This window comes from Alosa pseudoharengus, unplaced genomic scaffold (assembly GCF_046254945.1).
Source record: "Alosa pseudoharengus isolate Yale_2024_CS ecotype anadromous, Long Island Sound unplaced genomic scaffold, YU_APseudo_1.1 YU_APseudo_1.1_scf_11, whole genome shotgun sequence".
Taxonomy (NCBI): Eukaryota; Metazoa; Chordata; class Actinopteri; order Clupeiformes; family Clupeidae; genus Alosa; species Alosa pseudoharengus.
The window spans coordinates 35,266,497-35,288,635 of record NW_027468576.1 but is presented as its reverse complement, the minus strand read 5'-3'; the positions used below and the strand labels follow the sequence as shown (position 1 = coordinate 35,288,635).

Below are 22,139 nucleotides of genomic sequence, written 5' to 3'. Positions count from 1 at the left end.
CCTCTGAAAATATTACTTTAGGGCTTAATTTCATCTGGCATTGAAACAATGTGGCTATTACAATGTAATGTACGCTCAGATTAAGAAAGCAAAGAAATGAAGTTTTGTTTGTCTCAAATTTTGCAATATTATGTCTGTGTAACAGGAAGTCTACATTTTGTTTGGCTGTGATTGCGATACTGCTCGCCAATCTGTAATGCTGCCTAAACAACTACGGTTTAGGATGTAATTGTTTGGTGAAACTTTATCTGCACACCCACACTACAGCCGCAGATGCTGTTGACAGACGTCTGAATTCTTGTGATGGACCTACTCTAGAATTAATTTGAAGTTAAGTATATTGGGTATTTTTAAGTATAAGTATATTGGGTGAGGAAAATGTCAGGTGCCACTTGTGTCCTTGAGAGTGCGTCGTTTGTCATGCTCATGGTCGAAAAAGGTGACTGGTCTTGTTAGCAAGTCTCTTTCTCTCTCTCTCACGAATACACACACACACTCACACAGAGGGAAAAATATGTAGTCAGGATGGAGACAGTAATAAGGCTTACAGAAACTGTACTCATACAATTTGACGGCGACGTAAGAAAGCTGCACCCTGTAAGAACAACAGAGAGGATGCTCAGGGTTAGGTGACTCAGACACACAACACTAGGGGCACTCCACACATTATTTCATTCAATATCTGCAATATCAGCAGGCTCATGCTCATGTCCTGTAAAACAAATCATTTTCTGAAATCAGAACATCACACCTGCAGTAAATAAATGAAATGGCTTAAATGGCATATAAGAATTAAAGTAACACTTAATGACATCTGCTGCAGTTCAGTCTACAGCAGTAGGTATCCTTTTCACAGAAACTGAAGCTGCTTTATATGTATGTATATGACAGCGGTCAAAGCAGAGGGGTCAGCATCACAATAACCAAAGAAGGGGAGGTATGGGAACCACAGAGGAACGAAGTGATGGAGTGACTACAGTCTGTGTGTGTGTGTGTGTGTGTGTGTGTGTGTGTGTGTGTGTGTGGGAGGGGTGGGGGGTGAGGTATGGGACGACAAACAGAGAGGCTTGTTAATGTCAGCAAACGGAGATAGCACACTGACATGCACAAGCACATACACATAATATACATGCACACACACATACACATACGCATACGCATACGCATACGCATACGCATACGCGCACACACGAATACGCACACCCATACGCATACGCATTCATAAACACATACACATACACATATGCATACACGCAAAGGCTGTTACAAACTCATCAATACACTGTGCAAGTGAATGCAGCCATAAGACACAACGAAGCACAGTTTAAATTTCAGCTGTAGAAATATTGATTATGAGGTTCCTCCTGTGGTTTTGTCGTTGTAGTTTCTAATGGTGCGCCTAGCGCAGGCGGTACACTGTACACTGTACCCAGTACCCACCTGATTTCCTGCAGCAGGCTTCACACTTGGCTGACTGGTTCTCTGTTGAACACTAACACAGGAGAGGACAAAGAAAGAGGGAGAGAGAGACAGACAAAGAAAGAGAGAGAGAGATGAAGAGAGATAAAGAAAAAGGAGAGACAGACAAAGAGAGATAAGTAGAGGGAGTGTGAGAGAGAGAGAAGAGAGATATAAAGAAAAAGGTAGAGAGAGAGACAGACAGACAAAGAGATATATGAAGAGGGAGTGAGAGAGAGAGAGAAAGAGAGAGAGAGAGCGGGCACATATGAAGAATCGGAGACATTTTTACAGCATTGGAGGCATCTGACTTAATAGAAAATGAAACAAGGCTGTGTGCAAATATCCAAACATGGAAAACCGCCATTGGAAAACAAGGCAGAGAATTCAAAAACACACAGAACCGGATGTGACTCACTTGGTAAACCCGATGAAGTCTTCATGGTTTGTGTTTATGTAGGAGAGCTGGATGTCAATGTGCAGCAAAACCTGTTGGAAACACACACAATTTATCATTCATGATACTTAATATTTCACAAAGAATCAAATATTTAGAATCAGCTTGACATCAAAGGATTAGTCATGTGGGAAATTCTGAGTATGGCTATTGTAATGATGTTTAATGGCCTGACTGTTCTTTTGACTGTTCCTTTCTTTCCTATGTTTTCCCTCTTGCGTTGTTTGAACTTTCAAATAGTTTCACTGGTTTTCTTCCCAGTCACTATGTACACAATAAACACACACTCACACTCTGCAAACATGCCACCAGCATTACTGTGCAAAGATAGCACAAACACTTCAAAGCATGTAAATAATGCTTTTGATATCCTAGTAGTCTATCCCTGCTATAAAAAAAAGTACTTGTACTACTGCTAACTAGAGACACTATTATTGTGTTTCATCTTTAATATCTTACATCATCTTAAGTATATATATAGTATATAGTATAGTATAGAATAATAGTATAAGTATATATACTCTTCTTCATTATTCAGAGTTATTAGATACATAATGGATATACTGTATGCGTGTGAGTGTGTCACCACAATGACAAATCACAATGTGTTTGACCTGATCCTTGGATCGACTCTCCTGGTCCCGTATGCGGGTGGAAACGATCCTTTCCGTCTCCTCCCGCAGTTTAGGAAAGCTCGCCAACTGCAGAGAAACACCACAACCGTCACACACACACACACACACACACACACACACACACACACACACACACACACACACACACACACACACACACACACACACACACACACACACACACACAGACAGAACAAGCTCACACAGAAAACAGAACAGGCATCCACAGTGTGACAGTACTGGAGCTGTGTGGTTTAACATCTGACCTCAACTAGGCCGTCCAAAAAGGACCGTTTTCAGAATAGTTCAGCCACACTTTGTTAAAAAGTTGGTTTGTCTGGCTGTCTGTGCTTATTGCATATAACAGGCTTTTACAGGAAATGCATCTAACTTGGCCGGGACATTTACAGTGTCGACTCCGTCTAACAGTGGCATTGTGGTTTAACAGCTGACCTCAACTAAGCCAACAGAGAAGAACAGTTTTTAGGAATAGCTCTACCACACTGCCCAAACATCTGTTGATCTCCATGAGAATTGATCTGAATGATGGTCAAAGTGCAAAGTCTTAGGTCTAACTAAAGCTTATTTAATACCTAAGCAAAATCTACAGTATGTGGGTGTTTAACACCTTAACTCATTTAACACCTATGACATATGTACAATAAGTCGCTTTGGATAAAATAAATAAGTAAACATATAACGTATAATAACGTATATAATTGGGGCAGCCGTGGCCTACTGGTTAGCGGTTCGGACTTGTTACCGGAGGGTTGCCGGTTCGAACCCCGACCAGTAGGCACGGCTGAAGTGCCCTTGAGCAAGGCACCCCTCACTGCTCCCCGAGCGCCGCTGTTGTTGCAGGCAGCTCACTGCGCCGGTTAGTGTGTGTGTGCTTCACCTCACTATGTTCACTGTGTGCTGAGTGTGTTTCACTAATTCACGGATTGGGATAAATGCAGAGACCAAATTTCCCTCACGGGATCAAAAGAGTATATATACTTATACTTATAACTCTCTGTACCCAGACACACTTCATATTGTCTCCAAACAACACATTGAAAAGGAACTATTACTTCTGATGATTCCAAGCGGACCCTGTTGACTTATACTTATACTTATAACGTATAACCTATTGCAGATACTTTTAAGGTGCACTGGTGCACCGTCCTAATGAGCTAATAAATAAGTAAACATATAACGTATAACCTATTGCAGATACCTTTAAGGTGCACTGGTGCACCGTCCTAATGAGCTCCTCCACCACCATGTCCACACACTTGATGCAAGGACCTCTGAGTTTAACGATCTGCTTCTTCACTATGGCCTCGAACGCCAAGTCTGGAGTGAACAGGCCTGTCCTAGACCAGGGTAGGGGCAGACAGGGGACACAGAGACCAAGGGAGAGAGAGAGAGAGAGCCAGGGCAGAGTATTAAGAGAGATGGGAGAAATAAAATGGCGGGCCAATGGACAGGTTTACGGCAGGCAAGGGACAAGTGTAGGAAATAAAATCATGTCATGAGAGAAAAAGATGAAGTCATAACAGAGAGAGAGGGGAGAACTGAGAAACAGAGGTGAGCGGTCGGTCAGTCAGGGATAGAGGGAAAGCAGCTTCACAGAAGAGAACTTCTGACGGCAAATTTGAGGAAAAGTTGGTAAACTGCCCTTCTTACCTAATTTGAGGGTGCTGATTCTGAATATTTTGTTTACCAAGCTCAATTCTGAGTTCTAAGCCGCATAATCATCATTTTTACATAAAATAGCGATTTTTTTTGCTTATTTTTCCCTAAATTGGGTTGATTTCAAAAGTAATCACTAAAACCAAATAAAAGTGTTCTCTAAATACATGTTTGAGCATTAACCCATTCTGCATGATGCAACATTGACCCTCCCGCTGGATGCTGCGTAGCGCAACATTGACCCTCCCGCTGGATGCTGAGTAGCGCAGCATGCTTTTTATTTCATGTTTCTAGGTGCTACAGAAGCTTAGATATTAAATTTTGGTAGACTTTGACAATTTTTTGTATGTTTTCAGAAAACCCTCAGGAAATAAGGTTATTTAGTCTAGAATGCCATAGGATTCTATAGGCGTTTTTAGCAGGCATTTTAGGAGTAAATGGGTTAAAGAAGCCATACTATAGCTTATTAACTAGTATTATGTTATGGTTTATATAATGTTGTTTTATTTTAATTGGGCTGTTAATTAATTTGACATTATTGTTTATTATTGATATTCTCCTTAATGTAGTCTTAGCATGTTATTGTTTTTATATATTTTTGATTGAATTGACATTATTGTTTTATTATTGCCTTTCCCCTTTTTTACATTGCTTTTTTTATTAGGCTATTGATTGAATTGATATTATTGTGTACTACAACTATTCTCCTTACTATATTTGACCTAGATTTTAATCTGTTCCCTGTTCATTTTTAAATATTATTATGTTGTTTTGTATTTATATGTCGCTTTGGACAAAGGCGTCTGCTAAATCCATAACCATAACCATAACCATAACCATTAACGTATTTAATGGCAACATGATTACAGTTAACATGTAATAAACTCGGAAATTCTGATCAAAACACAACCATATTTCTATTGCTAACATAGTGAGTCACTCATGTGGTGTTTAATGCATTTCATCCCAATAACAAGTTGCACAGATAACCTTCAACTCAGAATATATCCTACAGTATATATGAACTTAGATAGCGGGAACAAGCCTAATGCAGAACTGCATCTACCGTCAGCAACAACTGACAAGTAAAAAACATTTTACTTGGTAACACTGGATTTGGTATGTGTGCTTGCCTCCATACTAGAGCTTGATAATGTGCTCTTCTAATATGCCATTGAGCATCACTTGTTGATGGTAGAGCCTCTGATCCTCGACATCTAGAAAACAGATTGGCTCTGGCAGTGTTGTCACAATACCAAAATTATGACTTCGATACAATACCTGCCATAAATATCTTGATACTCGATACTGAAACGATATCCTAATCCTAAAATATCTGGAAAAGAAAGGACGCAGGCCTCCTCCAAGTGTATTGAGTCATTTGTGTTGAATTCTGTCAATTCTGGGTTTTAATTCTGGGTTTTAACTTCTAAACTTCCTACATAATTATTATTTTTATAGTCAGTAAAATAGTAGTTTGTGTGCGATTAAGTCCTTTATTGTTTGTTATAGCTCATTTATATTGTGTGGTGTTTTGGCAATAAATTACCTTTAAATAGCCAAAGTAGGCTAGATCAAGGTCAGTGTTCAAATTACTGCATGCAAATCACTTAACCCTTAGAACCCTAAGCTGTTTTTAGGGCATTTTCACTACCTTTATTCATAAGGATTTATTCTGGTCATTGTAAGTGCCACACACATATATTATATATTGTTTTTTTCAGGAGAGTCTAGGCTATTCAGATCTGCCATCATTTCATGTATTATTACTAGCATTGATTTTATTTTGATTTTTAAAGAATTAAAATATAAAAAGTGTATTATAAAAATTCTTATATTTCGACATGTATCTCACCACAGCAAGCTCACAGCTCTACATGCATTTCATGTGTGTGTAGGGCAGACTGTCCTGAATCGGGCAATATAATTGCCATGTTGGAGGGATACTCTGGGGCTGAGCAATTTACAGAAATATTTGCTGTGTGATTTACGGAAATAAATGCCATTTTTTATTTAGTGATGAAAAATGACCTTTCTGCGCTCCATATCTGTGACACGAACTGATCTGACCTGACTTGACCCGAGGTTGCGTGTTAGCCTGCGTGCCTGTGTGTATGCAGTCATAATAATTCTCAACTTTTTACTGCATTGCCATGAACAAAGTAAAGGCAAAAAAGGTGTTTATTTGTTGAACAAATTGGGATGCAATGTGAGCCTTGAATTGGATGCCATGCAAGAATTTGCTAGGATCTCAAAACCGGAATATGAACATGCTTTGCCATAGAGAAACACATGATAGCATTGGATTATAAACATGCTTTGCCACAAGAACAGACAAAAACGTGGGGTAAGTCCAGCTATATGAAGTTATTATTTTGCTGTCACTTCGTCTGTTTTATAACCCAGAAGGATGTACTTGGTATCAAATGATAGCTCAGAGTCTCCTCTTTCATCTGACATGCGTGGCATATCTATGCGATCACGGGTCCGCGAGTAATTCAAACGAGAGTAATGAGTGTGCAGCGTTGGTTTGTGTACATGACGTTATTATTTTGCAGTCACTTCGTCTGGTTTTATAAGCCAGAAGGGTCGATAAACATGATACCAATGGATAGCCCTGTGCCTCCTCTTTCATCTGATATGCTTGCCATATCGATGCGATCACGGGTTCGCGAGTAATTCAAACTAGAGTAATGTGTGTGCAGGTGAACGCAGAGAAGTATAGACTGTAAATATGATGCAATTTGATTTAATTTCATGATTTTTTAAAATGTTCATACTTGATCGTACAGACAAGTGTGTAGTCTCGTTGGAAAGCCCCACTTCTGCTCTGTCGTGCAGTAAAGGTTTCATCTCGCTGCGATGAACCGTTCCGGAGCAATGTAACAGAGAAGAAAGGGTGTGTTTTTTGACGCACTTTGCGTCAATCGGGTTCTAAGGGTTAATGCTATGCAGAAGAGCCTAATCTTTAGGCCATCTGATGTAGGCTACCCTAGGCCTTCCTGTGTTTATGGGATTTCTTTGACAGTTGCAAAGGGAAAAAAATGAAGATAGTCTTCTTTGCTCCCAGTGTAATTTAATAAGTAAGTTTCAACCACTCAGGTCTTAATCAGATAGGCCTAAACCATTATCTCTTGCAATATCTGTGTGCATTCCTACATTAGGTCTATTTCTTGGATAGTTAACATCATTTTCTACCACATAACAAATACCAAATAACAATACAAAAGTTTCTTACAAAGTTTCCTGTATACTTCTTAAATGTGCTGAAGTCAGATGGGTGTCCTAAAGACATACATGTAACTAGATCTTGAGCATCTATTACCAGTGTTGAATGAGCAGTTTTTGCAGTGATCACTACTGGACATTCCACATTGCTAGACAGCACTTGAGTGAGGATAGACTTATTTCCACTTCACAAATAACCATCGCTTTCTGCAATAGCTACAGTACAGGGACATTAATCAGTTCATAGCTGAGGATTTGTCCTAGGTCCATTTCCCTTTTAGCATCATATGCAGTAATGATGCACTGGAAAATGTTTCTTTTTGTTGCACTATAAAGGATATCTTGTCTATTTTTTTGCAAACAATGCAATCTCCATAGCACTCTTCAGCACTCCTCAAACATACTGTACACACTCTTCCATGTTTCTGTATGGCTGGAATTTGAATGATAGGAAAGAGCACCAGTGAGATGTTTTAACTAGGCAAGCACAGTCGCCTTTACAGTAAAAAAAAAAAAAAAATACAGTATAAATCCTCTGTAAAGTCACCTACTATTCTATCAATTTATCAAGGAATCTATTTTGTTTCTAAACGTCATACTGAATTTTAGCTATTATTTCAATTTATATTTTAATTTTAGCTTATTTTCATTTGCTACTTGAGTCAATTGGGGTAATTCCTGTCCTGTCCTACAACATATCTGATACATAAAGAGTATATTAATGCCTTATTTTTTGCAATTCCTATGATATCTGATGACAAAACCAAAAAGTATGTGAATTATGCTAATTATGCTAATTAGCAAGCTTAAAACTCAAAATTGAGCTTGGTAAACAAAATATTTAAATTCAGCACCCTCAATTTTTTCTGAACGTTTGTTAGCTATCTGCTCTCCCTCTAGGACACCCGCGAGAGGTATAAACTTCGCCAACCAATAGCCTGGACACAGCAGTAATTTCATGTGATGTGATGAAACTGACCTGACGCCATGGGTGTTCTTTATGGCATAGGTGATCTCTCGTCGCAGCTCCTTCTCATCCAGCTCCATCTGAGGTCAAACAGGGCGGAATTGGAATTAGAATTAGGAATTAGAATTAAGGGGCCGTTCACACCAGGAATGATAACTATCCGGTTGTTTAGTCATGATGCAATAATGTGCCGATAATTCTTTTTCCGGGTCCAACTGCTCTCAGAGCCATTTTTCTCCATATACAGTAAAATAAACTTTTTATTTCACATTATCCAGTGCAGCCTTCAAGAAAATTGCCATCCTGCTACTCACTTGTTGCCTCAACCTAATAAAATCCTATTTTTTGCGGAGGCCTGGACGTTACCCTTGATTATATACAGCTTTTTATCATTTTTATCGTATCAAAATCACTCTGAAAGTGATCCTCAACGATATCATTCTTCATGTCGTTATCGTTATAGTTTGTGTGGATGATGTCATTTATATTAGCTAGAACGACTCTTTTTTTGTTGTTATCATTACAGTTATCACCCTTTATAGTTAGAAATAGAGCCTGTGTGGAAAAGCAGTCGGAAGGACAGAAGAACTATGTAGATCGACCTCTGACCTCTGCGCTCACCTCAACCAGGTCGAAGGGAAATCGCTCATGAAAGATGCGATTGATTTTGGCTCCTCCCGAGAGCTCCACAGTGTCCACCTGATCACCGGAGCCTTCGATCTTCTTCTCAAAGTCCTGCCCGAAGTGCTGGACGAGTCTGCAGCACAGCACACACATGGGGTACTAACTCACTGTGTTACTGTCACCGGCACAATCATGCCACTAAGCATACAATAATGGACACACACACACACACACACACACGCACACAAACACACAAAACAACCACATACACACACACACACACACAGTTCAGACTCTCACTGTAGCATTGCTTTGGTTTTGCGCGAGGGGTCATCCGGGCGGTACTGCCGGTATTCCTCCGCCTCCTTGTCTAGTGCCAGCAGCTTGCCCTGCAGCTTACTGCGGAATGCCGGAAGTGTCTCCCGGATGTGATTTGTCAGTTGCTAGGAGATCACAGAAAAGGGAATGTTCTTAAGTCAAACATCAGTCTTCTAAATTAATTCTCTACCCGCTTGACCATTCTGCCTCACCTGGTTGAGTACTTGCTGCAGGTAGGGAGTACCCATGACGTGGGCTAGGTGTTTATACGCTGGGTGAGACAGGAAGAACCTTCTCTCAGCAGCCAGTGCCACCTTGATGTCCTTCTTCCCATCAATGTCCTTCTGACTGCGGTTCACTACCCCTATGTAGCCTAGAAAAGGAGAGAAAGGCAAGAGAGGTCAGCAAACGAATAGAAAAAGACAGAATAAAGGGACAGAGACAGGCATTAAAAGGAGAAATCCGGTGATTTTTCACATAGATCTCCGTTTCTTGAAGGTCACCGAGTACTGTTGGTACGAAAAAACACATGAACATGGGGGCTCATGAAAATGCCCCCAGAGTGTAGCGCTGTAGCTGTTGGCTGCAGCAACTCGAACCGATCGTTTTGGTTTTTTTCATACCGACAGTACACGGTGACCGAGAAACAGAGATCTATGTGAAAAATCGCCAAAATATTCCTTTAGGGGCGAGAGAGAAAAAAAGAGAGGGAGGGGTGTTTGACAAACAAATTCCCTTTATATTGAACCATCATATAGTAACTCAAGAACTCCACAAACGGCTACTACAGATAGAGAGAGAAAGAGAGAGCAAGAGTGGAATGGAGAAAAAGATGAGCAACAAGACCTTGATGATAACAGTCATTTATAAGACAACGCCGGCCATTAGCAGCAGGCGAGGCGCCCATATCCGCGTGAAGAGAGGGTCAGTGTGGGGTTTCTGCTGCCTGCCTGCCTGCCTGCCTGTCACTGCGGCCTCTCTCGTGCGCTGAAAGCTGGCCTCCGTAGCGAATGCATTAGCAGAGCCTGAGGAAGCGTGAAGGCCCCAGCACCTGCCACTGCTTTAGCTTCGGCGCTGCTGCAGGCCTGAGTCAAGCCCCCTGTCTGGCACATGCTCAGCTTCCAATCCACAGCGGCGGCAGCAGCAGCAGCAGCAAGTCTGTGTAACTCAAGCCCTGTGTTACCGCGCAGTGAGGGGAGGACAGTCTGGACTAGACTGGACTAGGCTCCCGACAGCATTATTCACTTGACAATGATCCCACTTACACATCAACCGACTCAAGACACGGGAGACCAGGGCCAATATTTACACACTGGTATGCAAGCTGATACTTGGGAAAAATGGGAACTAATCAGAAGTAGAACTGTGATAATTACAGATCTCTTTCGCTTCCAACATCTTAAAAATATTTTCGTTCCATTTTAGTAGTGAAGATATTTTTAATCTGAATACGTATCAAATTTATTTACATGGCTGATATGTAGATGACAGCCAAAGAGTTCATTATAATTTAATATAGAGTACTGAACTCTATGAAGCCACATGTGAAAGAGTTGATTATAATTTAATGTAGAATACTGAACTCTATGAAGTCACATATTTTGAAATTCAATTAAAGTCTAATGAGTAAAAACAATCAATCTTCACAACTAATGTACTCCAAAAACTCAAACTATCCTCAAAAAACAAAAGAAAACACACACACACACACACACACACACACACACACACACACACACACACACACACACACAGACAGACAGACAGACACAGACAGACAGACACACACACACACACACACACACACACACACACACACAGACAGACAGACAGACAGACAGACAGACACACACACACACAAACAGACTCACACACAAACACAAACACACTGTCAAGAGCTCTCATCACCAGTCCACTATACCTCTCCGTAGAGGTAGTAACCTGTTCTCCAGAGTGGCCCGGGCATCCGTGCCCTCATCCATCAGGTCCAGCTTGGTGATCACCCCAATGGTGCGCTGGCCTGGAACAACACAGAGGCGACATGAAGAGCGTCCTTCCCTCCAGCTGCAGCATAATCATCAGTCATTAGAGGAGCTCTCACAAGAAAGAAGAATATTAAAGGAGCACGCCAACTTTTTAGGCAACACGCCAACTTTTTACACCGGTTTTGGGAGCTAACGGTGGGGGTGTCAGACGGGTTATAGCACACACACAGAAGAGAGAGGTATGTTTCCTTTGATATTAACTCTGGGATAGATGGAAAATAAGCTAATTTCCCAAAAAGTTGGCAAGTTCCTTTTAGGCTGTGTCTAGCGGTGAGTCTCCATCAGCTCTATTTTACTCATATTCATTAGAAAACTAAGACAATAGCCATGTACATACTGCAGCATAATTCTATGGAACTAATGGAACTAACATAATCATGATAAACTTACAGCTACATGATATGACATGATATTATGTATTATTCTCAAGTAACACAAAACAGAAGAAAGTGGCACTATCTTTTATCTAGACTAATATACTAATAATGTACATATTGTAAAAAGGATAAAGTTCCTGTGCACAGCCTTCCAGGTGCTGGTGAGGTGCAGTCGTCAATAGATTAAAAGGAAAGTGAAGGATCACCGCACACTGGTGGAATTTCTTTGCTGGTTTAAACTAGCAAAGAAATTCCACCAGTGTGCGGTGATCCTTCACTTTCCTTTTAATGTACATATTGTATTTAAATACTTCTTATTTGTCTTGCACCATTTCACCAAGTCAAAGTCCTTGTCTTTTCTTTTTCGTGTGGAAAAGAAAAAAGAACTTGGCAATAAAATGATTCTGATTCTGATTCTAATATTTAAGATTGTGGTTATGATCTACACTGATCTACACTGACTGAGCACCACCAGGTGAAGAATCTCTTCCCCCCTTCTCACCCTGAATGTCCACATCCTTGGCAAGCTTGAGAGCATCTGAGTTGGCCAGGTCCATGTTGGCAGGAGTCACAGCGAGGATGAGGCAGTTCTCCCGGCAGATGAATTGCATGATCATGTCACGGATCTGGTACTCGATATCTGGAGGCTGGTCTCCCACGGGCACCTTGGTGATGCCCGGTAGGTCAATCAGAGTCAGGTTCAGCACTGCACAGAGATGGTTAGGGAGCCTGACCTTCATGTTGCACTTATAGAACAGTGTTTAGTTAGACAGAGATAAACTTCATCATTAAGTGTTAAGTTAAGCTAAGTGTTACTTCAACCTTCATAAAGTATTAGCATTTACAGTAAAGTATTTAGTAATAATCTGATATTCATGCCAAAAAAAAGTTTTATTTTTTTAAAATCTTGCTCTGAAGAATTCGGAAACTGCATATAACAGACATTAAAGTAAATGAGGATAGTAATGTCACATAAACAGGAATCAGTTAATTATGGGTGTTGGGGCCAAACGTACATAAATTGATACGTACATAATTGGGGACATTCATTGATCAGGCAAAGTCAATCACTTAACAAAGGTAGTTATTAGCGCTAATAAAGGACAGTTCGCAAAATGCAGGATGTGATCTAGCCAATGAGTGAAGAGAGATAATACTGTGGGCAGGGGTTACCATTGGGTGAGTAAACACGAAGCCTGATGGGAATGGGTGAGATGCCCTTATTGGCTCCTGTCAGTCTCTCCGTCTCAGTTTCAATCTCTTTCCGAACCTCCTCAAAGTCGACAATTTTCCTGCCTTTGCAATGGAGGAACTCGGCATACTCTGGGCAGCAAAAAAAAGATGGATTTTGAAGGCATCAATACATTGTTTAGAAGAGGAGAGGTCTCCACCTAGTGGACAATGTAGAATGTAACACCCTCTCCAGGATGGCAAAAATACCACAGCTTGCAACTCGAGTACACAGCAGAGGTCATTTAGTGGCAGCTATAGTGACATAAAATGGAGAGTAAGATAGCACTGGTATGTAAACGATGCCACCACATTGCAGAAAATAAATGTGTGATCAACATGGAAGTTTTCATAAATAGAATAATGAATCTGACACGTATCTGAATGACAACCACAGTGTCCATAGTTTACCATAGTGAACTGGCATAGAAACTAGCATAGATTCAAAGTTAGTGATGATCCCACCTTTATCATCATTGATGAGCTGCAGTACCAACGGCCTTCGTGTAACAATCCCTGAACCTCTGGGCAGGAAATCCCTGAGCAGAGTCATACAGGAGCAATCAAACCACATGATACAAACACATACTACAGCTGTACACAATCAAACCACATGACACACAAACACATCCTATAACTGTACACAATCATACCACATGACACAGAAACACATACTACAGCTGTACACAATCAAACCTCATGACATATGACATGAGCAGAGTGACATGACACATGACATGAGCAGAGTCATACAGGCACAATCAAACCACATGACATGACACACAAACACCTACTACAAATGTACACAATCATACCACATGATACACAAACACATACTACAACTGTACACAATCATACCACATGATACACAAACACCTACTACAACTGTACACAAATAAACATGCATACTCCACATTAATCCCTGAACTCTGCCAAGATATGACTCCCCTGGGGCATTAAGTCACAACACTAATTGATGTCATTTATAGCGCGAAATAAAAAGGCGGCACGCAGACAAACACAGACACACACACACACGCATACACATACACGGTCAAGAGTTGGCGGAAGACTAGTGCCAATGCAGGCTGCGACAAGCTTCGTCAGCTTGTATATCCAGAGAGTGAAACAGTAAACCCATTCCTTCAACCTCACCCATCTCTGGCCACCATATTCAGTTATTTATGGCTGTTTTACATTCATACAGCCCATGCCTGACTCTAATCTGGAGTAGTCTGTACTTAAATAAGCAGTTCTTTCCAGACATATTTATTGCATTAGACAGGGAGTGCTACCTAGCTACATAGCCTAAATTCATTCATTCATTCATTCAACCTTTATTTATTCTCGGAGGGTCATTGAGGGAAGCCCTCATTTTCAATGAAGGCGAGATAACAGAAACAATGAAGTAACAAAATGTAAAAAGAGAGAGAAAAAAAAAGGTATAGGTCTAGGCCTATAAATAAAATAAAACAAAGTAAAATAAATAAATAATAAGATGCAATAAATCAATAAATCAATAATAATGATCAATAAATAACACTGAGCTGAAAACACGGATCTGTGCTATCTCACCAATGTCATACCACTAAAGTTAAGTCATGCTATTGCAAGAACGGGCATCAATTAAATATTATGGGACTTGTAGTACAGTACATGTATGCTCAATTGGTGGCTTTTGGGTCAAAGAGAAAGTATTGCTAAAAAGAAGGAGGCGACTGTCTGGGAATACAATGAGCCCATGTCAGGAAAGTCTTCTCCAAGGCCAAGATAATCAGCCTGACAGAACATGTCCTGTTCTGATCCCAGCCTATACGGCTCTAATGGGAAACTGGGAGGAAGCCAGTGATGGAACATAAACAGGGTAGGAGAGGAAGATCCCAGGGAACAGACCCAGTTCACAGCAGTGCTCTTGTGGAAAGGCTGACTGCTGTAGGTACAACTACACGTCATGCCTGCGCTAGGTCAACCATCGCCAGTTTTTAGTTTTTATCCAGTCTTTGCGCACAATTGATATTATATGAGAGACCATTTTAAAGGAGAGTATAACTCTCACGCCACCACGTGTATATAAAAATAACTATGCGGTGCTTTACTTTATAGCCCTCATAGTGTAAACAGATTCTTGCCTGCAGCCAGAGGAATGTACATTTTTTGTCAGCCTATAAACAGCACCTTGATAAGCTGAAAGAGGCATGCGGGTGTGGAGTGAATGAAACAAGAGCAAACATGCTGTCCTCCGTCCCCCACATGACAACAGACAACAGCAAATAAAACACTTGGGGAAGTGAAAGTAAAATGTTATCAAGAGAAGCGAAGCGTGACAAAAGGCACTCAATGGACTCTAACGCTGTGTCTCAAACCACCAACATGCACACTTAAAAAACTTAGTTTAAGGATATAGCGCAGATATTGGGACAATACTAACCATCGAAAAGTGGGCACTACGGAAGTAAGTGCTCAGTGCACACTAGAAGTGTACTGACAGAAGTGTGCGGTTTGAGACACAGCCTAACTCAGTCCGGGCGTCAGCAGTTCAGCAGAAGATTATTTTAACATGCTAACTGCCCTAATGTCAATACAGGAATGATCATTACTTTGAAATCAACGACCAAAAACTAGCATATAATATGTTCCATCGCACACACGTCTATGGAGAGACGAGGGAGCAGAGGAGATTCACCACACTAATTCCTTAGGCCTCTCTGCCTTTAGGCGGTCACTTTTTATGGGCAAGGATTTTTGAGAGCACATGGCTGTATGGACTTTCCCAGTGGCAATACAAGCATCACGTTGAACTTTCCATCTAACCCTCGAGATAACTTCCTGTCAGTTCTAAGGAGCTAGAAGTAGAACGACCACAGTGAGCTGAGAATGATCAACATTTCTCTAAAAACACAGAAAGATACAGATCATATCCAACATGAACATAAGCACAGTGACAGCTTTTTGTTCTGTCGCATCTGGTACATTTGGACTTTTATGAAACGCTGTGTCATGCACACTATGTAAAGATGCGTGCTACTTTTGACCTGACCTAAGGTTTCTGTACCACAGAAACACAACCGTTATGACTTGATTCAGCCATTTTTACACACGACCACAAACACAGCAGTTATGCGTGACTAAACTCCCAGAAAATGATACTTCAGATCAAACATGAGTCTCACACAAATGACTTCCACTACAGCATCGGCAGTATTTCCTGCGATGCAGCTGGTGGAGCAGCCCTGGGCGGGTTCCCATGTGTATGGTATTGTCACTGTGTTTCCCTCAATGTCTCAGGATGTTTTCAGTTACATTCTCGGCGTGTTCCTGTAATCATGCGTTAGATTTGAAACAGGGACAACATTACAGTTGAACCAAACATAACTCATACTCAAACCCATCCAATATTTTGACCAATAGGATACTTCTGCCTGGAAATGACATACAGTAGGCATGAGGCAAAAGACAACAGACTGCACTAAAGATATAGGTCTAAATGTTATGTTACTGATTGGATCATAAACCGCCACAGCAACAAAGCAACGAAGAGGAATGACTGAAGAACTTGTAGGAAATTGCTGGTATATTGTGGTGGGCCGCACCAAGGGCTTGTGGTTAGTAGGGTTGTGTAGGCATTTGTTAGCTAAGCCTATATACTAGTACCGCAACAACTTTCTGCATTAGCCTCAAAATGTATTATTATTATTATTATTATTTTCTTCTCTATTATTGTGTTAAATGTGAAGCACTTTGAGCTTATTAGTATTATTATTATAATTGTTATAAATGAAAAAAATAAAGAAATAGAAAAACATTGTATTAAATAAAATGCTGGCATGGGTATGAGTAATGGGTATGAGTAATTATTGTTCTTAACTGTATTTTTGAAACACATATGTCCTGGACAGACCTAAATGAACCAGAATGTTCTTAATAGCCCAAAGCAGTATAGGTTGGGTGAATGAATTAAATCAAGCTGGTCTACTGAATGATACTCAGGCCTGGGCTAAATCGGGTCTGCAACTGAAGTGTCAGTTCGCGGAGCATAACATTTTTTTTTAGAAGACTGATCTAATTTTTTCAAACGTGCGTGCCGCTATTACATCTGGTGTAGCCAGTTCCATTGATTATACTGGAAGCTAATTGTTGCAGCAGACGCTCTGGGAACGGAAGCTTCAGTTATGTACGTGCCTGGTGTGGCCTCCCTGTCTGACCGCATTCTCACAATATTCAAATGGTTACTTGGGCTGCTTTTCGTGGTTAAAAAATATTCTCATAGTAGTTCACTTCTTTGGAAAAAAAAATATTCTTGCAAACAATTTAAATAACATATTACCCACCAACTTCTCACTCCAAAACTACCTTCCTTGTAAGTGCATGTTGTGTGTGATGTCTGTATGCTACTGAGACCTTGAATTTCCCCTTGGGGATCAATAAAGTATCTATCTATCTATCTATCTATCTATCTATCTATCTATCTGAATCTTAGGCTATGTGATGAAATCTCATCTCTGTTTTGATTTACAGTAGTGGGTTATGCAGGGTTTATTTACAGCAAATAGGCCAGTACTCAAGTCCCAATTCATCCATAATTCAGTCAGTGTCACTACCTAATCACACACAGATTGAAGGCAGCAAAAATTAACTGAGCAGCCAAAAATCCTCCTAGCAAAGGATTGCACTAAACCCCTGCCACCTGATTCATTTGGAGCAGACGGGAAGGGAAGGCAAGGCAGAGTCTTTCCCAAGGGATGAACTATGCGCGTACATGCGTACTGACTGAAAAGGCCTGGTGGTGCTGCTTTTGAAATTCGGTTAAATGTCCATTTTTGGGCACATTTGTTATAGGTTTGTTGCCTGATTTCCATCAAGGGCTACAGATTAACTTGAAATGAAAAAGATGAAAAAAACATCTACACTGCATAACCCAGTCAACATTTAGTGGACAAATAATACTATTAGTTAGTACTATAGTTTTTAGTTTTGTGAAACGTGTGCTTTGCCACCAAACTCTGTCATGACTTGGAGGGACACTGTAAAAACACCTCCTGTCTGCCTTTCTACCCCCACCCAGAGTTTTTGATAACAGCCCTAGCTCTGCTCTTTGTCACCATAGCACAGTCATTTCTGGAAGCCAGGAGCCACTTCAACAGTAACGTCACCAGACCTGAAGAGAATCCACCCGGCCCTTAACTGGTCAAGCGTCTTGACCACCCAATTTTGTTCACAATTTAACTGTCCTTTAGTACAGTACACTTAAAGGAGAATTCCGGCCATTTTTCACAGCTAGATCTCCGTTTCTCGAAGTCACCGAGTACTGTCGGTATGAAAAAAAGTAAAACAATCGGTTCTACCCAGCTTGAGTTGCTGTAGCCAACCAGCCAGGCAGCTACAGTGCTACACTCTGGGGACATGAACATGGGGGCTCATAAACATGAACCCAGAGTGTAGCACTGCAGCTGCCTTGAAGCTCTAGCTGTAGGCTGCAGCAACTTGAGCTAGGTAGAATCGATTGTTTTCGGTGTTTTTTACTACAACTTGCTGTATACAATACAATTTACTTTCAAATTGTTATGAGGTGTATTTTTGGTAAGGGTAAACGCATTACAATTATTAAAGCATTGTAATTATTATTGCACATGGTCAGAGGTGGAAAGTAACGAAATACATTTACTCACATTACTGTATTGAGTAGTTTTTTTGTGTATTTTGTATTTTTTAAGTAGTTTATAAAATCGGTATTTTAAATTTTACTTGATTACATTTTGAGTGAAGTATTGTACTTCGCTACATCAAAAATCCCATCCGTTACTTGAGTAAAAAAAAAAGTTAAGACTATCGAAAACAGAAAGGGAGAGAAAAAAAAATGCGCCCTAAACCACTAGCCTAGTGATAATGATCAGCATGTAGCAAGCGCGTCGGAAGCACCGGTGCACTTTTCGGGGGGATAAAATCAGGTGTCATTTTGGCCCATTGTTCTAAACAGATTCCAGGGGTCCCTCTTGTGAATCCTGATCTTTAGTTACTTCCAGAACTGTTTAATTGAACTTAATTGAATTGGCTGCCTTCAAGTCTTTCTGGAGCTTTCTCCGAGTGGTCCTTGGCTCTTGGAATTGACTATCCATCTGACTCCCTGGTCAGAAATATTGCGAGGAGATCCTGTGCATGGCCGGTTGATAATGCAGTGATGTTTCTTCCAGTTGCAGATAATGGCTCCCATGCTGCTTACTGAAGATTCTGAAGTTTTGAAATGCATCTGTAACCGGTTTCATTGATAGGCCTATGTTTTGCAACAATAAGGTTGCAAAGGTGTTGGAAAGGCTTTTTGCTTTTATCCATCATGAAATGTTTCTTGTGTGACACCTTGGTAATGAAAAACCTTTTTATAGCCCATCAATATGTAGGCTACTAACCAAGCTTATATTAATTTGCACAGATAGAAAGAATAACTTCTCTCTAACTACTTACAGATTCCAGCTTGTTCCTTCCCTTTCCTTGCCTTAGTGCTTTTTCTTAGCTTGTTCAATACTTTTTCCCTGTGTTATTCCACTTCATTACACATGACTACTTATGGAGTTGTTTGGATTTTTTATGTGTGGATTACCTGAGTTATTACTAATGCCTGGTGAATATTCCACTTTTCAAAGGCCCTCTCCTCCATTGGGGCCCTTTACTTCCCACTCTCCCCCCCAGTTCGACGCCCTTTAATCTGCTGAACCTTCTGCTCGTTTCCAAATATAAAAAAAAACTCTCTGCAACTCAACATTGGCCTGCCTGCCTCAGCTGCCTGTGAGGGGCTTTTCAGTTGTGCTGGATTACTGTTCACTGCAAAGCGACCCAAGGATGAGTGCAACTAACTTTGAAAATCAACTGCTGCTCAAACTTAAAGGACAACTCCGGCGATGTTTCACATAGATCTCCATTTCTCAACGTCACCGAGTACTGTCGGTATGAACAAAACTGAAACAATCGGTTTTACCTAGCTCGAGTTGCTGCAGCTAGAGCGCTACACACTGGGAGCATGAACATGGCTGCCTTAGCTGCTGGCTGCAGCAACTCGAGCAATGACCAAAGTCCTTTTCAGGCAAGTACCTCCACTCGGCGGCCATATTGCAACACTTCTTGGGCACTTATCGTGCATCTATTTTGGCAGAAATGCGTGTGCGTGAGACTTCACGACACCAATCTTGCTCCAGCAGCGAGATCACAACAGATGATTGGCACGATGTCTTCACAGCCCACCATATGATTGGCTCAATGTATTTTACAACACACCACATGATGTATTCACATGTCGACGTTTTGCCGCGGAAGGGTTGTGATATTTCTAGACAACTGCCATATTGGCGTTACAAACTAACCCCATGCATTACTATGGAGGATTTTTTGAGTGCTGTATCTCCTCATTAGAAAGTCTCTGGTAAAACTGGTTGTCCCCCCCCCCCCCCCCCAAAAAAAAGTAACTTTTACTTAAGTACATTTTCAGATTGTTTTTTTAACTTGTACTTGAATAATATTTCATCATTGGTACTTTTACTTCAGTACAATATTTTCGTACTTTTTCCACCTCTGCACATGGTCTAATTTATCAGTAAAGTAACTAGCCTCATCTCAGCATAGGGTTCAACCTAGGCCCACATTTTAAATTTGTGTGACAACTAAGAATAAACAACATGAGCAAACACACAGACACAGACACACACACAGATGGCAGAGGTGGATCAGGCATAACCTGTCATAGATTCTTGGCAATGGTTGGAATGGAACTGCTAACTTATGAAAGTACAGTCATGGGGAGGATGCCAATTCACTTTGTGAGTTCACAGTGAGTATTTCTATTATGTTGTATTAATAACAACCCATAAACCATGGGAATAAGACTGAAACAACCAGTGCAGATTTGATAAATTTAACCTCCCTTTACCTACCTCCCCACAAAGTTTTCTAATACTGAGCTCTTTCCTGCACTCTGTCCGCCAACAACAGCGATTTGAGGGAGGTCCAGACTGCATGTTTGTCCAATGGCACTGAAAGCATCTTGCAACCGGTTGACTAGGGGGATGAGCTCCTCCATCCCCCGGTTACCCATGGTGACAGAGCCACAGGGATGCAGGTGACTGAAATGAAGAGCAGCGTCAAGTTCAAAGGAAGTTCAGTTCAGGTCTACAATGATGCCATGTCAACACCATCTAACCTTTAATGTTACTTTTGATTTACAATGATGAGCATGGTTAATTCACTATTAAAAGATTCGTTCACTCATTAAAAAGGTATATTCTTAAAAATGCGTTGCCAATGCTTTTTCAACAAGTGGGTTCGTAGGTTAGCTGGCCAGTTAGCTTACTGTACATGCCTTTGAAGTTATTGTTAGCGATGGCCAGGCAGTGATATTTTGAGGGGGGTCCCTCAGGGTGTACGTGAGCTAGCCAGTCACTCATTCAGTTAAAACATTGCTTGAAAAAGCTGACGTAATACAAAAATTGTTCCGTCTTACCTTTCTGGCTAACTTGAAACGAGAATGTCGAAATATCCGCTTTCATATCACTGCCACTCGGTACCCGAACGGTCCAGTTCAGGAAAAGTCTGCTCGCGCGTTTTGTCTACACTGGAACTTCAGGACTTTGACTTCGGCTAGTAGAACAGACAAATGAAAGTGAAAAATAAATTCTTTCCTTGGCCATTTAAGACGATCAGCGTTACCATTCGGCGAACTGGCAAGAGTCTTCTTGGGTTGATCCAACTTCACTGGGACGAACTCTTCAGTCGAGCCTTCGCGCACTGACAGCTAACGGTTATCTGCGCACGCGCTTAGTTCAACAACCCCAAGCAGCCACACCTCAGTTGGAAATTTGTCATATTTCTGGCTAAATTACAGTAAACAAATGTTCAATCATTGGCTACGATTCTAATCTGGGGGAGATGTCTTCCGCCATGAACATCTCAAATCATTGCATTCACAAATATGCAAACATGGTTTGTCAGGCAGATCTTACTCAGATCAGGATTGTGTCCCAGTCTGCCAGAAATTACTTTTTCCTTCTAAGTAACACCAAAGGTCAAGCCAACCCTGAGGGGACAATGATCACGATCACGGTATAAAAAAAAACTAATTTTTTTTTTATCCTCCATCCATCT

At 40.9% G+C, this 22,139-nt stretch overlaps 1 protein-coding gene across 5 annotated transcripts in view; it reads right to left on the bottom strand.

The window, feature by feature from the left end:
* The window catches only part of dnm3a (dynamin 3a), a 42,110-nt gene extending 20,141 nt beyond the window's left edge, over nucleotides 1–21,969 (bottom strand). For 3 of the 5 annotated variants that reach the window (XR_012985974.1, XM_076279039.1, XM_076279038.1), the window contains exons 1-15: nucleotides 21,499–21,968; nucleotides 20,933–21,121; nucleotides 13,482–13,555; nucleotides 12,960–13,109; nucleotides 12,289–12,492; nucleotides 11,286–11,384; nucleotides 9,577–9,737; nucleotides 9,347–9,489; nucleotides 9,044–9,179; nucleotides 8,435–8,502; nucleotides 3,770–3,908; nucleotides 2,530–2,616; nucleotides 1,877–1,947; nucleotides 1,441–1,492; nucleotides 566–595 (exon numbers count right to left, since the gene is read on the bottom strand). Coding sequence is in view for 4 of the 5 variants with exons in the window: in XM_076279039.1 (XP_076135154.1) it covers nucleotides 566–595; nucleotides 1,441–1,492; nucleotides 1,877–1,947; nucleotides 2,530–2,616; nucleotides 3,770–3,908; nucleotides 8,435–8,502; nucleotides 9,044–9,179; nucleotides 9,347–9,489; nucleotides 9,577–9,737; nucleotides 11,286–11,384; nucleotides 12,289–12,492; nucleotides 12,960–13,109; nucleotides 13,482–13,555; nucleotides 20,933–21,093 (1,575 nt within the window). In the remaining variant the exon portion in view is untranslated. Of the gene's footprint in view, nucleotides 1–565; nucleotides 596–1,440; nucleotides 1,493–1,876; nucleotides 1,948–2,529; nucleotides 2,617–3,769; nucleotides 3,909–8,434; nucleotides 8,503–9,043; nucleotides 9,180–9,346; nucleotides 9,490–9,576; nucleotides 9,738–11,285; nucleotides 11,385–12,288; nucleotides 12,493–12,959; nucleotides 13,110–13,481; nucleotides 13,556–20,932; nucleotides 21,122–21,498 lie in introns of all 5 variants that reach the window. The other 2 variants (XM_076279041.1, XM_076279040.1) reach the window with 2 other exon arrangements.
* Nucleotides 21,970–22,139: the final 170 nt, after the last annotated feature.